This window comes from Myotis lucifugus, unplaced genomic scaffold, assembly GCF_000147115.1.
Source record: "Myotis lucifugus unplaced genomic scaffold, Myoluc2.0 scaffold_1, whole genome shotgun sequence".
Taxonomy (NCBI): domain Eukaryota; kingdom Metazoa; phylum Chordata; class Mammalia; order Chiroptera; family Vespertilionidae; genus Myotis; species Myotis lucifugus.
The window spans coordinates 12942851-12962836 of NW_005871049.1; the positions used below are offsets into that span (position 1 = coordinate 12942851).

General features: G+C 35.4%; 1 protein-coding gene across 1 annotated transcript in view; it reads right to left on the reverse strand.

Moving 5' to 3' along the window:
• CLGN (calmegin) overlaps nt 1–19986 on the reverse strand; it is a 38656-nt gene that overhangs the window by 1760 nt on the left and 16910 nt on the right. The window contains exons 5-14 of the mRNA XM_006081708.3: nt 17781–17922; nt 14201–14282; nt 12580–12772; nt 10041–10230; nt 5108–5221; nt 4831–4981; nt 4261–4476; nt 3226–3351; nt 2685–2844; nt 1579–1679 (exon numbers count right to left, since the gene is read on the reverse strand). Coding sequence (XP_006081770.1) covers nt 1579–1679; nt 2685–2844; nt 3226–3351; nt 4261–4476; nt 4831–4981; nt 5108–5221; nt 10041–10230; nt 12580–12772; nt 14201–14282; nt 17781–17922 — 1475 coding nt within the window. The remainder of the gene's footprint in view (nt 1–1578; nt 1680–2684; nt 2845–3225; nt 3352–4260; nt 4477–4830; nt 4982–5107; nt 5222–10040; nt 10231–12579; nt 12773–14200; nt 14283–17780; nt 17923–19986) is intronic.

A 19986-nucleotide genomic window follows, 5' to 3' on the forward strand; every position in this document is an offset into this window, starting at 1 on the left:
CGCCGGGCCTGGTGCCCCAACTGCCCCCATCTGCTAGCCTGGTCGCCCACGCAGCCTGCTGTTCAGTCGTTTGGTCGTCCCTCACTAACCCCACTGCCGGCCTGGTCGCCCCACGCAGCCTGCTGTTCAGTCATTTGGTCATCCCTCACTAACTACCCTGCTGGCCTGGTCATAGGGAGCCATCTTGTGAGGACATGAGATTTAATTTACATATTACCTCTTTATTATATAGGATTATACAAAAGAGTTAAAATTATTTTTGAAGGTTATAATATACAAAAAGTGGCTTATTTTAGCTCACTAACAAATGTATATGAGAAGACTAAACGACTGGAAGATGGAATTAAGATATTTTAAAGGTACACAAAATATTATGTGAAGCAAAATGTAACTAGAGGGGGGACAGAAAAAGATTAACCAAAGAACAGATATGCATATATGCATAGCTCATGGACAGAGACAATAGTGTGATAAAGGCCTTGGGTGGGGAGGGTGGGGGAAAGGGGAGAAAATGGGGGACATCTGTAATAGTGTTAACAATAAAAAATGTAACTAGAATATATATGCACGTGAATGATTGCAAGTATTATTATTTAGTGAATGACAGCTGAAATAATGACTGTTTAAAACTCTGTTCTGGAAGAAATTACCTCCACCCAACTAGGATATTCATCCTAGATAATGATCTCCAAACCCCTTTAAAACCTCACAAAGCAATTAAGACCAGTAACCAGGTATATGTACTGAATCAGCTTTAGAAAACAATAACAATAAAGCAAGTTTATTTGGGAGATTTCTTCAAATGGACAAAATAGTTTATTTCATCATGTACTGTCACCCTATCTAACGCTAAGTAGTAAGAGTTGTGACTGGGCCAAGATTATGCAGCTCTTCAAGGGCTGGAGAAGTATAGAAAACAGCCTTGGGTATATGCTAGATAGGAAAAAAAAAAAAGCTCTGGTTCTGATTATATCTGGGTGGTTCTGATTCCATAACTGACTTAACTGACTTAAAAAAGGTACTATGGAAAGTGCTATTTCATATCAGGGTATAAAAAGGGGTAGACCCATCAAGTTAATGGGGAAATTTACTAAAGATTTGAGAAAAGCACCATATCAGGCAGATAGTACTCAATTACCCAATCAATAAGTGAAATATTTCAGAATGTGGGATATAAATTATTGAATCAATGAGAATGTGTATAAAATGACTGTTAAGAAACTGTTGTAATAAACACAATTACCTTTTAAATATTCAAATGGTCTGTTTATTATACCTTTCAACAGAATACTTTAATGATAAAGTTGTAATATTTTATAGACACAGTCCTCTCTATATATTTTATAAACCATGGGCTGGCTTTATACTATTTCATTAGGCATTAAGATGATATAAATTACAGTATTTTCTTGCTTGTTTAATGGACATATTTCAAAAACATTATTGAGGCTCTTATGAAAGCTGAGAGGAAAATGGCAAAAAAATCCTTTACAAACCAGATTTCTGCTTTTATTGACATAAACACTTGGCTAATGATCATACATAGAAACTGGTTTATTTTCTGTTAGAGTTGCTCACCTCATCCTCGGATCCAGACTTATTTGACTTGTTACCTTCTTCTCGTCCTTCTATTATTTCAATTTCTCCTTCACTCTTTTCCTCAGGTTCACCTTCTTCTTCTGGAATACAGATTTTATTAAAGGCAAAGGCTTGATGAATTAGAATTTTGCTATTGAAAAGTAATTAATACAATAAGGAGGGTTTATTTAAGTTTTAATGTTTAAAAACAAACTGTTCTATAAATTTTTTAAATAACTAAAAATACTAATTATTATACTACATTTTATAAATAAATTATATTTGAAGGGACAGATTTAAAGAATTCTTAAGCAGTCTGTATGTAATATGAAAACCAAAGAATCTCTGTGTGTGTTTATATATGTACACATACATATGTAAATATATGTATGTGTGTGTGTTTTTAAATCAACTATTTCATAAACTTATTAGAGTTAAAATCAGTGCTCACGACATAATTTAAGTCATAAAGGGCTCAACCTGGATGTTGGCTGGGGACAATAGGCAAATACCAATAGTTTTACACTTACCTAGGTGTTCGTGAGGACGTCTCAATGGAGAGCCACCAAAAAGCCTCAGTTCTTTAACATCTTTAGGAGTTTAGTATAGGGTGGGAAGGGGACATATGATTCAGCAACCCTTTCAGGAGATTAAATTATTTATTTGATCTGATAAGCTATCTGATAAACAACAGCCATTGGAAGTGTTGATTTTGTTGCTGCAGTCACCTGCCTTACACCTATTCTCTTGTACAGAGGCCATGGGCTACACAGCCCATCTCATCTGCATTGTTGGAGTGAAGGAAAGTCCTTGCAAAAAGCTGGGGCATGTGGAATTCATAGTTGCTAGGCTCGTAAGCAACTGAACAATATTTAAATATCTTTCTTCCTAGAAGACAAAAACTGAATAAGGTGATGGCTGCTCAAGGTACAACACCCAGGCAGGGATGATAACTCCTCTTTGCTATAGTCACGCATTCTTGGGGATTCAGATGGTATAATTCTGACAATACACAAGTAGTACAAGAGCTAGTGTTTCCCAGATAATCTACTGTTTTTATGAGCTTTGGCCAGGGTCCTCATTATAAATCACTGTCACTGTCTTACCCTTTTCAAGAATTTCACCATCACTTTGCTTTTTTTCCTCTTCCAAGTCGACTGGTTTCTCCAGGGCTGCTTTCTCTTCCTTCACTTTTTGCTCTAGCGCTCCCTTTGTCTGTGGTTTACATATGTCAGGTTTTTTATACTCTGCATCTTCATATTTTTTCTGTGGTAGTTTAACATAAGCTATTTTTACTAAAAGCAAAGCACTGTTTTTGTTTATTTATTGAGAGAGAGAGAGAGAGAGAGAGAGAGAGAGATACATTTGTTGTTCTACTTATTTATGCATTCATTGATTGATTCTTGTATGTGCCCTGACCGGGGATCAAACCCACAACCTTGGTGTATGAGGACAAGACACTAACCAGCTGAGCTACCCAGCCAGGACCACAAAGCACTATATTTTTTAAAAAATTTTTCAATAAATGACATCATACACAATAAAAAATCTATGCAAAATTTAGTTTAAGAACCACTTCCTCAATTCATAGAACTCTTAAACACTAAGAGGTATTTTTTTAAGTTGAAGAAAATTCATTTTATTTACCTTTACTTTCCTTGGCCAACAAAATGAAATAATTAATACTACTGGAAGCCCTGCTGTCACAAGATAAATGAGCCAAAGCCAGGGATGCTCTTGAGCAGCTGCCATTAGCTGTGTAAGTACACCAGGCTGCAGAGGAAATCAGCATAAAAATGTAACTCAGATTACAAACCTTCATCAGGAAATACAGCCTATCCCCAAAACTTATTTTACCTAGGAGTTTTATATTAAGGAGTGTGAACTTGTTAAACTAAAAAATACTTCATATTCTTTTCTTATACTTTATAAAGTTTAAACCTATTAATTATTAGCATCCATTGTTGTTGGGAGACTTTGTAGTAGAAGATAAGTTACTACATAGGTGGAAACTGCTAACCTACCAACAAAAATAATGACAATTTTCTTTTTTGGTAACTTTAAATTGCAGGATATAATTAGTCTTTATAGATATACACAGGGTGGGGCAAAAGTAGGTTTACAGTTGTGAGTATGCAAAACAGAGTTTATTCTTAAATTCTTATTTATGTATTTTCTATTTGTATTATTTTCTATTTGAATAACTGTAAATCTACTTTTGCCCCAACTTGTGTTATCTGGTTCATTTAGAAGTATACAGCTCTGATAACGCATTTTATACTTTTAAAGGACTTATTAATAAAATCAACCTGGGAATTATTGCTACCACTTAGGCCTAGAACTGACAAGGTAACAAAGACTTATAGACAAAGACTACAAATAGAAATAAGTAGTATCATTTCTATAAACAGCAAATAACCTCATTACAGCTATCATAATTTAATGAATGAAATGAAGACTTACATATAGTTCATTATATAGTTGATAATGTATCATATAATGTTCATTATATAGTTTATATAGTATCATAATATAGTAAAGCTAAATATTCTAGCTATATAAATTTAAGTACATTTATTTTGGTACTCAATAATTATTAAATATTTATTACCTTTTAAAGGATAATTTGCATGACTATAACCAGGACCAAGTCCCATTATTACTATATGGTCAGTACCGTACCTCGTTAGCATTTGCTATCATTCTTTTCATTCCCCAACCATCTGCAGCCCAGCGATCTGCTACTTCCTTTTCCGAACAGATAATAAAATTATCAAAGTAGATATCAGAGGTCATAGACCAAAGCTCTAAACCAAGAGCAGAGAAAGAAGTCAGAAGGAATGGATGATCATCTTCAAAATAATCCGGATTAGGAATTTTTCGAGGACTCCAAATTCCCTGGAAGAAAAATAATTGGAAGACATTTTCAAATAAAATAATTTCACTATAAATGCTACTTAAGAAGTAGCTGCCCTCTTGCAATCCGGGACCCCTCTGGGGATATCAGAGAGCCAGTTTTGTCCCGAACCCCACAGGCCAGGCCGAGGGACCCCACCTGCTGGAGGGACCCCGCTCACTCCGCAGCCGCCCTGTGAGCCATGGCGCTGCCCCATCTTACCCAATCCTGCCCCGCCGGCCACCTTCTAATTAATTTCCTTTCAATGTGCATGAATCTGTACACCGGGGCACTAGTATAATAGAACTAGCATAACATTTTGACTCTACAATGGGATTGGAACAAGTGGTGCTTACCTGGTAATTAGGATTATCTATCATTGGAGGTCTCCATACTCCCTTATATTTTGGGTTATCTATCATGGGAGATTTCCATTCACCACACCCAATCTGACAGGCTGGATTGGAAATAAGAGGTGCCTCCCATTCTCCATCCATGTCTTCATTCCTTAGGACATTAAAACAAAGCAAATATAATAACCTCAATTCTCTACTGTCAGTCATATACACTAGCAACAAAAAAGCAACTAAGAAACATGCAATGGATGGGCCTCTGGAGATGAAAGATGCTTACCAGTCATCAGGCTTCTCAGCACTGGGATCTGGAATAAATTTCGGTTCATCGTCAAGCCAGCCATCAGGTTTAACAGCACTTAAATCTTCTATCTGGGCAGGTTCACTTTCATCCCTGTAAGTCCAGGATTTTATGTTAGTTATTAATTATTCAAAGGTTTACAAATGCACGGTACAAAATTCAGAAGGTACCAAAAGTATTTCCTGCACTTCTTTGTGCCTACTATGTTCCCACCTCTCATCACCTAAATCTTCCACTAACTTGCCAGTTTTTTGTACATTGCTCCTGTTGCACTCTATGCATACATGCACACATGTATATATTCTTTTTTATACAAAGAGCATTCTATATAAAGTATGTTAAGTGTTGCTTTTGTCATTTAAAACTCAGTCATTCATCAACAAATACATATTGGATGTTGACATGTGAAGACTGCCCGAGGAGCCCTATTTCATGTACACATACATCTGCTTCATTCTTTCTAACAGCTCCACAGTCTTCTCCTTGGAGGGTGTAGCATTATTTATTTAGCCTGTCTACAACTGAGGGGCATTCAGTGTTCTCCAAAATGTACTATTACAAATAAGGCTATCATGAATATCCTGGAATATATTAGAAATTAGTATACTATTAGCCCTCTACTAGTATAGTCAGCTATATGAATTTAAAATATTTTTTCTAGTTTCTCATGTGTTTTTTATTATAGTTTATGGTGATTTTTTTGCCATGTAAAAATCATTTATTTTAATGTAGTTAAAATTTGTTAATATTTTCTTTTTAATTTTTCAATTTTATATCAGATTTAGAAAGGTCTTTCCTACACTAATATTTTTAAATATTTAATTTTAGTAATTTTAATTTAAAAATAGAACTTTGTAAACTCTAAAATATATAACCACAATTTTAATATGTACTGAATAGAACTACTAATATAACTTTTATAGAAAAGTAGAAATTTCAAAAGAGACTATGTTATGATTTTCCAATCAAGATGAAATAAGCAAGTAAACTAAAACAATCAACTCTCTGTGTAAAGACTGGTACTTGGCTGATGTCAGTGTTATCTTGAGTCTCTGAGGGCTCAGAATAACCAGAGTTTAAAATTTAAGGGAGCATTTCTTGTACACTTACGTATATGACAACTTCTAATACATGTCACCAATCAGAGTGAGGTCTCTATATGCAGTTTCTCTCATTTAAGGGCAAACTTATTTCCCAGTGTCAGCGTTACACTTTATGGGGAAACAAATATGAAGCAATGTTAGAAAACCTACAAGGAGGATGAAGTCCTACCTTTTCTGATCGTATAAATTCATAAAGTGATACTCTAATAAGTGATTTTTTATTGTTTAAAAAACTGTAGTGTTCTTCCCTCCTTGAACAAGTTACTTCCCTATTATACTATTTGCCTGAAAGCAAAGACGTTTTCATTACTAATCAGTATCCCTCTTTATCTACAAGAGAGCTAACCAGTTAACACTTTTGGTTCCAGGAGCAACACTCTATGTTCTGAAAAGGTAGTAACCTCAATGTTCACAAACAATCAAGAACTTAAAGAAACTGAAATAGACACTTTCCAAAATGAAGCATAAAGAGAAATATTGGTTAAAAAAACAAAACAGGCCAAACCGGTTTGGCTCAATGGATAGAGCATCGGCCTGCGGACTGAAAGGTCCCAGGTTCGATTCCGGTCAAGGGCATGTACCTTGGTTGCGGGCACATCCCCAGTAGGAGGTGTGCAGGAGGCAGCTGGTCGATGTTTCTCTCTCATCGATGTTTCTAACTCTCTGTCCCTCTCCCTTCCTCTCTGTAAAAAATCAATAAAATATATTAAAAAACAAAAACAAAACAAAACAAAAAAACACCCAGATCCTCAGTGACCTGTGGGGTAATATAAAGCAATCTAATATACATTAAGTGGTGCTCTCCAAAAAGAAATGAAGAGGTACATATAAATATTTAAAGAAATAATGGCCAAATGTTACCTGAATTTGATTGAAACTATAAACCCACATTCCAAAAAACTCAAAAAACCCAAAGGAAGAAAAACACACAAAAAAAATCTACATCAAGGGACAAGAAAATCAAGCTGTTTAAACCTGGTAATAATAAAATAAATCTTAAAACCCAACAGGAAAAAAAATGACATATTAGGTAAAGAACTAAGATGGGAACAACTGACTTCTCATCAGAAGCAATGCAAGGTCCAAGAAAAGACATGACTGTTGCAAAATAACTATCAACCTTAATCCAATAGTGAAAATATCCTTCAAAAGGGAAGGCAAAATAAAGATGTCTTCAGACAAATCCAAGTTGAGAGAATTCAATGATAGCAGACACACACTACAATGTGTTAGGAGAAGTTTATCAGGCAAAAGGAAAACAGTAACAGATGGAAATTTGTATCTACACTAAAGAATAAGAGTACAAGAGCCTGGCTGGTATGTCTCATTTGTTGAAGCCTTGTCCCATACACCAAAAGGTTGTGGGTTCGATTCCCAATCAGGGCACATACATAGGTTGCTGTTTTCAATCCCTTGTTGGGGCATGTAAGGAAGGCAATCAATCATTTTCACATTAATATCTCTCTCTCTCTCTCTCTCTCTCTCTCTCTCTCTCTCTCTCTCTCTCTCTCTCTCTCTCCCTTTTTCCCTCTCTCTAAAACCAATAAGAATATCCTTGGGTGAGGATTTTTTTTTAAAAAAAGAATGAGTACTAGAAATGGTCAATATGTGGGTAATTAAAAGGACTTTCCCCTTAATTGTCTGATTAAAAGACACTGACTGAAAAATAAATATGTGTGGCCTTCACACATACATAGAAGTAAATATATGATGAAAGCACAAAGGATGGAAGGGGGGAAATGTTCACTTAGACATGAAGTGGTTTAATACTACTTGAAAGTAGACTGAAATAAGTTAAAGATACATATTGTAAACCCTAGAGCAACCAGTAAAATAAACCAGAATGAAGCTAATAAGCTAACAGAAAAGAAAAAAGTAGAATAATAAAATAAATAAAATAAAATAGCTCAATCCAAAAGAAGTCAGGAAATCTTTTTACAAAGAACCACAAAATATATGGGACAAACAGAAAACAATAGTGAGTTGGTAGGTTTGCATACAACCACATCAATAATTCCAATAATCTCGTGAAAGAAGCCAGAAACAAAAGCTATACACTATATGATTTCATTTCATATGACAGTCTAAAAAAGACAAAACTATAAGGGACAGAAATCAGATCAGTGGTTGTCCCCTGGGGTTAAGGGTGGGAGGAGGAAATTGATTACAAAAGGATATGGACCTTTTTGGATGATGTAAATATTCTGTTATGATTGTGGTGGTAGTTACATCATTGTTTATGTCCATTACAACTAACAGAACTATATTAATATTTATATGAATTTAACTGTATGAAATTATACTATACTACACCTGACAGAAAAAAAGCAATTAGAGTCTAGCAAATGTACAAAGAACAATAATTGCTGACCAAGTGGACTGTAAGGTTAGAAAATCAATCAATATAATTTACCATACTAAGAAAATAAAGGAGGAAATCTATATGATAATTTCAATAGATGCACAAAAGCCTTTTACAAAATCCAACACTTAATCATGAAAAAAAACTTAGTAAAATAAGAACAGAACTTTATAAACTCATACTTAGTATTCATACCACACAGCTAACCACTTCCAGATCCCCAACTCAGGAACTGGATGTGCTATGTCTCTTGTCTTCAGCTGCTAAGTTTTTAGATAATTTGTTACATAGCAATAGATAACTAATATAGTGGGTTAAATATAAACAGACAGATAATCTACTTAGCGAAACCAGTACTGTTACCCAATCAGCAGAAAAAAAATGATAAGGTTACTGGGAATAAAGGAAATAGACATATACAGGTATCTCTCACCATCCGGACTCAAGCTATGGGAACTCAGGAATTGAATACATTTCTTTTAGGGAAAATATTCATAATTCTGTAGAATAAAAATGACACAAATACTCAGCTAGCAAAACAATTATGGTTAAGCAAACTGGCATGACTGACTTCTATATCCTATATAATAAAAGGGTAATATGCAAACTGACCCTAACAGCAGAAGGACTGGGAATGACTGGTCACTATGACACACACTGACCACCAGGGGGCAGACGCTCAATGCAGGAGCTGCCCCCTGGTGGTCAGTGCGCTCCCATAGGGGGAGCTCTGCTCAGCCACAAGCCAGGCTGATGGCTGCCAGTACAGCGATGGTGGTGGGAGCCTCTCCTGCCTCCTCAGCAGCGCTAAGGATGTTCGACTGCAGCTTAGGCCTGCTCCCAGCTGGCAAGTGGATATCCCCCGGGCTGCTAGAGGTATGTCTGATTGCCAGCTTAGGCCCAATTACCCGGGAAAGCGAGCCTAAGCCAGCAGGTGGTCATCCCCTGAGGGGTCCCAGTCTGCGAGAGGGCACAGGCTGGACTGAGGGAACCCCCCCGCAAGTGCACAAATTTTTGTGTACCGGGCCTCTAGTAGTTTTATAAGATGTTGAAGACATACCTATTTTAAGTCTAAGTAATGGAAAAGACTACAACTCTGCAAAATATGCATACACATGACAAAGATTAAACTAGAAATTAAAATAAAGTGATAATGTGTTAGAGTTATGGAACTTTCTCTCCATAGCACTGGGAGCATAAAAATAAAAATACATTGAAAAAAAGCAACCAAGTTAAAATGTTAATTAAATTAAAATGAAAGTTAAGATAATTAAAAAGCAGGGAAGTTCCAAATCTATTTTAGAAAAGTACTTCACCCAAAATAACCAAAATAAGTAGTTCTGATGTTTAAAAGAATACATTTCATTAGTAGTAAACTTCACTTAGAGGTTTTCTGCCATTATTTAATTATACCAAATAATGCTTTACTACCAAAAACTTTGCTTACCAGTCGTCTGGTTTGATGGCAGAAGGATCGGGAATTTTTGCTCTTTCATCCCAGTCGTCAGGTTTTTTATCACTGGCATCTTCAATTTCTTTGGGAGGATTGATAGAAGGAACCACATCCTCTAGTAGGCTTCCTTTGTTTACAACTATTTGATCAATTAACACTTCAAATGTGTTATCTGGATTCATCACTAAAGACCAATTTAAAAATATTATAGTTATCTTATTGATAGACATTTAAAAATAATCTTTTAAATAATAAAACTACCCTAAACTTCATGGGTAAAATTTTCTCTCAACCAGAAATAGAGGAGTTACCAATGTATTAAGTTAAAATATGCTGAAATCACTAGATTTAGTGATTTCTAAAATCAAAGATAAAATTTTAAGTAACAACATAATTTAATAAAATGCACCATTACTTCTCAATGGATTTTTTTTTGTCCAAAGATGTTTTTTACATAACGCTTATTTGCTGTGTACTTTTTAAACTCTAATTTTTAAAAAATCAATTTCAATTGTGAAATTTATTCAGAAAACATTCTTTACCAGATTTTTCTTGAGAAACACCTTTTTCTTGAATTAGGAAGGATCTAGTTAGTACTGTTTTGCATTTAAGGTCCTACTCTTACTCTTAGCTTGACTTTTTCCTTTGTTGTGTAATATTGTGTCTAATCTCAGCTGTTAGTAGAAGAGGAAATAGTGGAGAAAAGAAGAGACAATAGTGAGTGTGTGTTTGCATTATTTGGGTTTGTGTCTGAATTGCAGTACTTGAGTTTGACATAATTTGGCATTGTTGTGACTGAACCCTCTGAGACTGGCTCTATTTCAGAGCCGTTTCTTCAGGAAGCCGTAGCCCATGTAACTAGGTGAGTCAGACGATCCTGACATTTGTTGGCAGCTTCTATTTCCTTAGCTTATTGAAAACAAATGTTAGGCAGCTATTTTCATCTATCATTCTTTCCAAAGATATAAATTTTACCTAGTGACCCCCTTCCATGTTTACAGAAGATACTCTGTAAGGTACTTAGAACAATTACAGAACAATGTCATAAAAATATAACAGTATTACAGAGGGGTTTTTTTTCTAAAGAAAAAAGTGACTGAATCTTAACACAATAAAGATTTTATATATAGTAAAATCCTATATATCGAAAAGCACCTGTTTAAGAGTCACACCTGAATTTCAATTCCAGTCCTATCAGTTACTATTGCTTCTTAGGGCAAGTTACTTAAGCTAAATTAAGGCAAAATAGAAACTGCTCCCCTCACATGATGGTTCTAAACAAAGTGCCTAGCATAGAGCATGGTACATATGAGATGATTAATGACAATTTTAGTTCTTTTTTTTTCTAGTCTTTTTCTATGTGCTTGCATACTTTGCCTAGTGGCCACTATGATGTGCCTCCGATTTGAATCTTTTCTTTCCCCATTTTAATATTATAAGCATTGTTTTCCTGTTGCTAAACATTTCATAGTTATCATTTTGCATTGTAAAGAAAACCACTAATATAACACTTGGGTTACTTCTAATTTATAGCATATTTCCACACAGAGGTCATTTGGATAAATTCTTGAAAGCGGAACTGTGGTTTCAAAAGACATAACCTCTTATGGTCTTTAATATATACTACCAAATTGTTTCTGACCAGGTTTGTACAGTAAAGTCTGATTACATTAATTTGTCTTAGTTATAATTTCACATGATTTCTACAACATATGTTCCCCAAAACGTCCAGTACTATTTTCCAATTTCATATACAGTCTTTGATGTCAATGTTTCCATTAAAAATGAAACTGGTCATTGCCTGTGCAGACCAGGTGAATATTTCTGCAACTGCAGTCTTTGGGAGGAAAGCTGAAATGCCTCAGTCTGGATGGAGTTGTCCTGTTGGATTCTCATGCTGTGATTTTACAGAATCCTGGGCAGACCATAGCTCTACAACCATATGTACTTGGGAAGGGGAGGAATGACCCCTATAAAGTTCTGCCCCCTGAACGTCTATACAGACTCCTATTTTCATAAAGTAAAGCTGGGTGTGTTGATGCATGGTTGCTCAATGCTTTCCCTTTCTAAGTTTAGATATAGACACAACCACCCTGAGGTAGGACCTATCAGTAATCACAACTGCCTCTGGAATAAAGTCTAAGCTTTCAGCTTGGCCTTACAGACTTCTTCCTCTTTGATCTTATTTCCAGCTTTCTATTCTTACAGCACTACTAATATCATAGTGCCTAAAACATCCTTTTCACCTCCTACTTTCCATATTCTATCTACATTTCAAGACTAGTTCAGATACAATCTCCTTTACTAGGTTTTCTTAGAGTCACCAAACTGGAAGTGATACTGATTTTGAACTCTTGACTAACTCATCTGTACCTCTCAAATGGTATTTTACTTCCTACCTATATTAGAATTATGCCTGTCTTTTTTCCTAAAAAGATAGGATCCATGTTTGTTTCTCCCAAAGCACTTGCCATGAAAAATATCAGCAGTCAGCAAATATTTTTGAATGAATGAATGAATGAAAAGGATATACCAAGGGTATATAGATGAGTCTTCCTGTCTGTAAAGAACTTTTTCAGGTCTACTTCTGGAGGTTTGGCATGTTTCTCTTCAAAAACTCCAGTTTTGGGGTGTTTATGTCTGAAGATAAAATGAAGTTTATAATCTTCTCCACATTTATCTGGTCCAAACATAATGGTATAGGATGTTTTATCATGAAAGTTTTCCTTCAAAGAGAGATGAGTGATGGGATTAATCCAGAATTAGAGTATTTAATGAATTTCTCTAGTCTATCCAATTGGGCCGACTTTACAAAAATATATTAAATGCTAATTCACCAAAGAATTATTTAACACACATGACAAAAAAAGGATGTGGAAAAATGACAAATACTATTCAAAATAAATTTTTTTAAAGCATACACTTCTTCCTTCATAAAGATGTAGGAGGGAAGCTGAAACCACCCTAGCAACATCATAATAAGCATATTTACTTTATGCAAATCCATATTACTAATATTTTATTAAGAAAATTCAGTATAGAGAAAAGCATACTTATGACCTCAAGACAACAATTATCCATCACTATTATGCAGGAATACACTAGAAAATGACCCTCCTGAGCCAGAGTGAAGAGAAATTCAGAAACAAAAACAGACACAGAGACTGTTTGTCCTGCTGTTTTACTGCTGGTAATTTCTCATCTGACATGGCCTACTGGTTAAGAGCATGGGATCTAGAGTAAGATGCCGGGGCTCAAGTCCTACCGCTGCCACTTATATTAGCTGCATGTGGCCCTGGCAAATTCCTTAACCGCTCTGTAGTTTTGTTTCATCACCTCTGAAGTATGGAGATAATATGTTAAAAGGTTTCTCTGAGAATCAACTGAATTAATTAGATAAAGTGCTTAAAGAAATACTTGACACTAGGTTTTATTATTGTCGTTATACCCTCCGGTGATTGTCACCTGGTAATACCTAAACAAGAGCCTGCACATTTACTATATAACCTCCCCTTTACCAGGTCCAAATAGTGGCGCAGGACTCCTTCACTCCATGTCCACAGCCTGTACAGAGCCATGTGTTCTGACAGGTATCTCACTATCTCCCGCATCTTATTCCTGCTGTATGCAGGCACCCTGCCAGCCTCCTGTAGGAGAACGCTGTACGAATTCAACATCCCCAGCCTTCAAATGGGCTTAATACAAGCTGCTTCTTTATGAAACATTTTTAGTTATGTTTTGTGGGCTGCCAATTCCTGAACTGGCCCACCTTTTTTATTTAGTTCTTTGATCATTCTGTTTCACTACTTTGCTCTGTTATCTTATTTTTCTGAACAAATATATGATTCTTATTTGGTAAAGAAAATAACTCTAAGTTGATCTTTCACTGACATTTATATGCACCATGTTATTTCTTATTTATAGACATGGAAAATTTTTTTATGTTGCTAAAAATTACAAAAATTGATGCCATCAAGTAATACGGCTGTACATCAAACTTGAAGGCACACTGTAAAAGCCATGAAAACTCATGTTAGATAAAGATTTTCAAAGTTGTTTTCAATTTCAGTTGAAAATTAAAATTTTTTAATTTTATCAATTACTCCTTAAAGTACTTATTAACTTTAATACTTATTAACATTAAAATATCATACCAGATTCAAATCATCAGTGTCTGCTAGGAGTTTAATGTATGCACCTCCACAATCAATACCATCTTGAAAATTTACTTCATATCTAAATAAAGGGAAAAAAATCACACTGCTGATAAGTAAAAATTACTAATTGCTCTTTAAAAATCTACTATATTACTCTCCATTCATTTAAACATGAATATTTTATATTGCCAGAAAGCCCATTATAAGCACATCCACAGCCTAGAGGACATAAGCAGAATGCTTTCTCTATGCACATCCTTAAAACGTTAAAAGTAGAATGATTATCAAGTATTAAAAAGCCAACTAACTTTTGAAATAATTTTTCCATCAAAACTGCAGAATTAAGAATAAAATACTTTGACTAAAACAATAATAGGAAACTTCAAATTCAGATAAGGTATACCCTACATATTTCTTAATAGACTAAAAAACAAAGACTATGAGGACCATCGATAGCCACAGCAATAGAACTCTAAGGAATTGCTAATGATCATAGATATCCAGTACACTACTAATTTGTCTTTTAGTTCAATTATACCTAACCATGTTAAAGAATTGTACATCCAATTAAATTCCTCCAGCAAAGAGTCTTCATAATCTCAATCAATAACTTGGAGTATGTCAGATTTTAACAGCCAGGAGAGATGGGAAATATAGTATAACAGCTAAAGGAGAGAACTGACGTGAATGTCTTTTCATGGATTTACAACACTGAGTATTTCTCAGCAAAAAATCCCCCTCACATACACACAAACAAACAAACAAACACCTTAAGGAACTAGTTAGGCAATGAGACACAGACTTAGTAAACAGTATTTAGAAGAGAATTTGGGTAAAGTGATTAATTACAAATTATATAAATCAATGAGGAACTGTCTATCAGTGAAAAACAGTGAAAACCAAAAAGTTATGATTTGGTTTAATGAATTTAAGAAAAAGAAAGATAAAAACTAGCCCTAGCCTGTTTGGCTCAGTGGACAGAGCGTCAGCATGCAGACTGAAGGGTCCCAGGTTTGATTCTGGTCAAGGGCACATGCCCAGGTTGCAGGCTCGATCCCCAGTAGGGGGTGTACAGGAGGCAGCTAATCAATGATTCTCTCTCATCGTTGATGTTTCTATCTCCCTCTCCCTCTCCCTTCCTCTCTGAAATCAATTAAAAAAATGTATATATCTATAGATATGATAGATATATATAAAAAAGAAAGATAAAAACTAGAAAAACAACAGAAACTAGTGGTAATTTTAATGAACTATTGTTTAAAATCTTTCTAAAAGAAACTTTAGTGATAATAGAGTAAAAAAATAGAATACAAAACTTTAACAGTATGAACACAGTTAGTGTATACATTTTGTATTGAAAAGAACAAGAAATATAGTAACAATTTGAGTGATTATCTGAGATGCCAGATCATGGTTATTTCCCCTCCTATTTTTACTCTGCTTTAGTTCTCAAGATCTCTACAATATGGTGACAAGTGTATACTTTGGAATAAAAAAGACCTGAGATTTATTCTTGATTCTGCCACTTACTCTAGTGACTCTGAGGGTAAAGGCAAATTATTTAAGATCTAAGTCTCTAGTTGCTCATCTATCATATGGACACACTGCCCATACCTACGCCTCAAAGGATTATCATGATGATTACCCTGTCACAGCAATGGGTAAATAAATGCTCAAAATGTTAACTTCTCTTAACTATTGTAAATAACCCTGCTATATTTTTTGAACTGGATTGTTTGTTTTCCCTTTGTTGAATTACATGAGTACTTTCTATATTTTGGAAATTAACCCTTTATAAGATTTATCATTGGCAAATATATTCTTTCCAGCTGTTCCCTTTTCATTTTGGTGCTGGAAACAGCCCAAGTGCCCATCAGTAGATGAGTGGATAAAAAAAACTGTGATACATTTATTCAATGGAATACTATGCAGCTATAAAAAAGAAGGACCTCTTACCCTTTGAGACAACATGGAGGGACCTAGAGAGTATTATGCTAAGTGAAATAAGCCAGTCAGAGAAAGACAAATAACACATGATCTCACTAATATGTGAAATCTAATGAACAAAATAAACTGACAAACGAAAGAGATCCAGAAACATGGAAGCATGCAACAGACTAAGGATTCTCAGAGGGAGGGGGGGGGGGTGCTCGGGAAGAGATAAACCAAAGAACTTATATGCATACATGATTAACCCATGGACATAGACAATAGTGAGGTAGAGGTCTGGGGAGGGGGCGGGAGTGGCAGGAAGGTGCCAAAGGGGGAAAAAGGGGGGCATCTGTAATACTTTCAACAATAAAGATAAGTAAAAATCAAGGAGAAATAAAAACTAAATTTACTTGACTTCTTAAAAAAAAAGGAACAATGTAAGTATAATTGTGCAAGGGAGAGTTTATTTTCTCATGACTAAAATTTTCTAAATTTCCTACATTGGTTTTTATGAGTCAAAACTACCATTGCTTTCATAAATTATGAAAATTTATAAAATTATAATTAATATTATAAAAATGTTTAAATGAAGTTGTAATAATAGATGAATTTTAAACGTGTTATGCTAGTGAAATTTTTTAATGTTATGTGTGAACTCAATCCTATAGTTTTCGTACTATGGTTAACTTTAAGATTTGAATTGATATTAAAATTTTTAATTAATAAATAACATTTGAATATGTGGGCAATGTAATTTTCATTTAACTATATTCCTTTTCTATATTATTAAAGTAGGCATCAGTTAATATGTCAAAAAATGCAAAAAATATTGTTAGCTTCTCTTATGATCAGAAGAAAGGTTTTGTTTTATCCTTTTTCATTTTTTAAATAAAGGACAGTTTGTTTTCCTCAAAGCCTTCTCAATAGTTTTATTTTAGGCAGTAGCTGTCAAAGAAATTCAGGTCTTTGAAGACTATAAAGTAAAATAAATAATTCACAATGTGACTTAAATATACACATTCACTATTTTAGGTAAAATAACATAAAAAGATATAGCTTTATTATAGGTAACTTGAGGAACAAAGTGCTCTATGAAAAGCTAAGCATGAGAAAGAGCAATTTGTAAATTATATCTATAAATGTAAATATAGCTTAATTATCCTATTATGTCTAGACTCAATCACTGTCTATTATTTTTAAACTAGAGGCCCGGCGCACAAACTTCGTGCGCAGGTACGGTCCTTAGGCCTGGCCTGAGATCAGGGCCATCTTCCCTGGCTGCCTGCAGCTGGCGCCACCCCCTAACCCTAGTTCCGCATTTGCCACCGGGCAATTGGAGCCTGCCAGCCAGGGAAAGGGACCGAGAAGTAGTCAGTATGCCTCATAGTGACTGGTTGAGCAGTCATTCTGGTCATTCTGCTGTTAGGGTCAATTTGCATATTACCCTTTTATTATATAGAATTAACTGCTTTTCACTCAAAACCCCGGAGTGTTTGTGTATACACATGCATTGTGTGTTTAAGTAAAACTGAAAAGGAAAATCTGGATTTTTAGCCCATTTTATAACCATTATAGTTATCCTCACAAATCAAATTATATAAAACTAATATAAATTTAAGAAAATCTTTAAAAACATAAAACTTACTGAACTATCAAAGGTTTATCAGCAAAAATGAAGGGTTTTGCTAATGTAGCAGATATTGCATGATGCTTTGCTCTGGATTTCAACACCAGTCCTCTGTCACCAGGCACTCGGTTTTCTTTCAGTTCTTCTATTTCCCATCTTCCTAAAATATAAAGCAGAGCAAATTAAAATACAACCAAAACACTGACTTAAAAATTATTCACCAGCAGTGGTGACTGTTAGGACTTTTCCATGAAAGCTGATTTGGGAAAAATAAAGCAAATTTTAATATCAGAAAATAATATCTGCAACTGTATGTATGCCTATTCCTTTTTCTCTTACCAGAGAATGGTTTCATTTTCTTTGCTGAAATTGTGGAAACTAATAACAAACACTACAGTATCTGATCAAAGCCCTTTAAAAGCTGGCTTCGTTTTTGGATTTCTCTGAAAAATTTTTTATCAATGAAATTACAAAATATGCTTTGTCTCAACATTGTATTTTTAAACTGAGATATTTTAAAGTTACAAACAAGACAGAGAACATCTTTAATACAAAATGTGTTCACCTCATTTTGAAACACATGGTATTCAATAGTACTTTTCTTACTTTGCAGAAGTTATTGTGAGGATTTAAATTTTATTTTGAAAATTGTATGTCCAATGAACACAAATTGTAGTCACCCTTCCCAGGCTAAGCCAATCAGCTCTCAGGCCTTCTGGGCAAAAGAGTAGCAAGCACTGGATAGGCACTGGATAAGCACAAGCTGTGCTGTTGCAAAGCCGAGGTAGGCCCTCTCTGGCCGGAATTTCCCAGGTTTAAGGTCAGGAAGCTCCTGAAATTAGATTATGGGCTGCATACAGTACCTGTAGACCAAATCTTGTGTATTGGAATGTTCTCCTGTCCTCTTTTTAGAAAGGAAAATAACCAACTTATATTAATTTGTTCTAGTTTTGAAAATTGTAGGCTTGCCTATTCCAAAAAAAAAACCTCAATTTAACAAAAATTGGCTATTTTCCAGCATTGTGCCAACTTGAAACATTAACAAGCATTTTTGAATCACTAATGCTTTCTATATTACTTTTTTTCTTTCTGAAAAAACCCACAGAGCAACTACCTAAACCAGGTTTATGAATCAGAGAAAGGTGTTTTTGGTCTATCATTTTGTAGACTTTATTGAGCTTTTAAAAATGCATTTTTTAAAGTTTTTGGGTTTCTCTTCCTTTTCTCCCTCTAATTTGGTTATACATACTTTTCAAAAGAAGATTAATATACTTGATGTTACTTCTCTCACACTGATAAACTGTATTATCACTTCTAACCTGTTTTGACCAAAACAAAAAGGTCTTCTTTTTAGAAGTAACACCTTTATCTTTAGGATTTTAAGGATATCTATCTATATGTATACAAGCCTAAGCGACTCTTACGACCGGACAGTAGCTATGATGTGCACTGACCACCAGGGGGCAGACGCTCAATGCAAAAGCTGCTCCTTGATGGTCAGTGCACTCCCACAGCCAACTTCCTGCAGCCAGCCAGCCGGCCAACCTTCCGTGGTCCCTCCCCCCCCCGCCGGCGGGCCCCTATCGGCCCCAATCACTGGCCAGGTCGAGGGACCCCATCCATGCATGAATTTGTGCACCGAGCCTCTAGTCCAGCCGTGGGCAAACTACGGCCCGCGGGCCGGATCTGGCCCATTTGCAATGAATAAAACTAAAAAAAAAAAAAGACCGTACCCTTTTATGTAATGATGTTTACTTTGAATTTATATTAGTTCACACAAACACTCCATCCATGCTTTTGTTCTGGCCCTCCGGTCCAGTTTAAGAACCCATTGTGGCCCTCGAGTCAAAAAGTTTGCCCACCCCTGCTCTAGTCCTATCTAATAATAGACAAACATGGTAATTAACTGTACCTCCGACACGCTTCCCATAGGCTAATCAGGGCGATATGCAAATTAACTGCCAACCAAGATGGCGGCTGGCAGCCAGGCAGCTGAAGTGAACAGGAGGCTTGCTTGCTCCAGTGATGGAGGAAGCCAAGGTTCCCCGCCTGCCGCTGCTGGCCTCTGAGCTGAATTCTAAGAAACAATGTTGCAATTATAGAAGCTAAACAAACCCCAGAAACCTGCTTTCAGCCAGCCGGGCCTCAGAGCTGGAGTTGCAACAGTGTTTCAATTATAGAAGCTAAACAAACCCAGATACCTGCTTTCAGCAGCCGAGGCCTC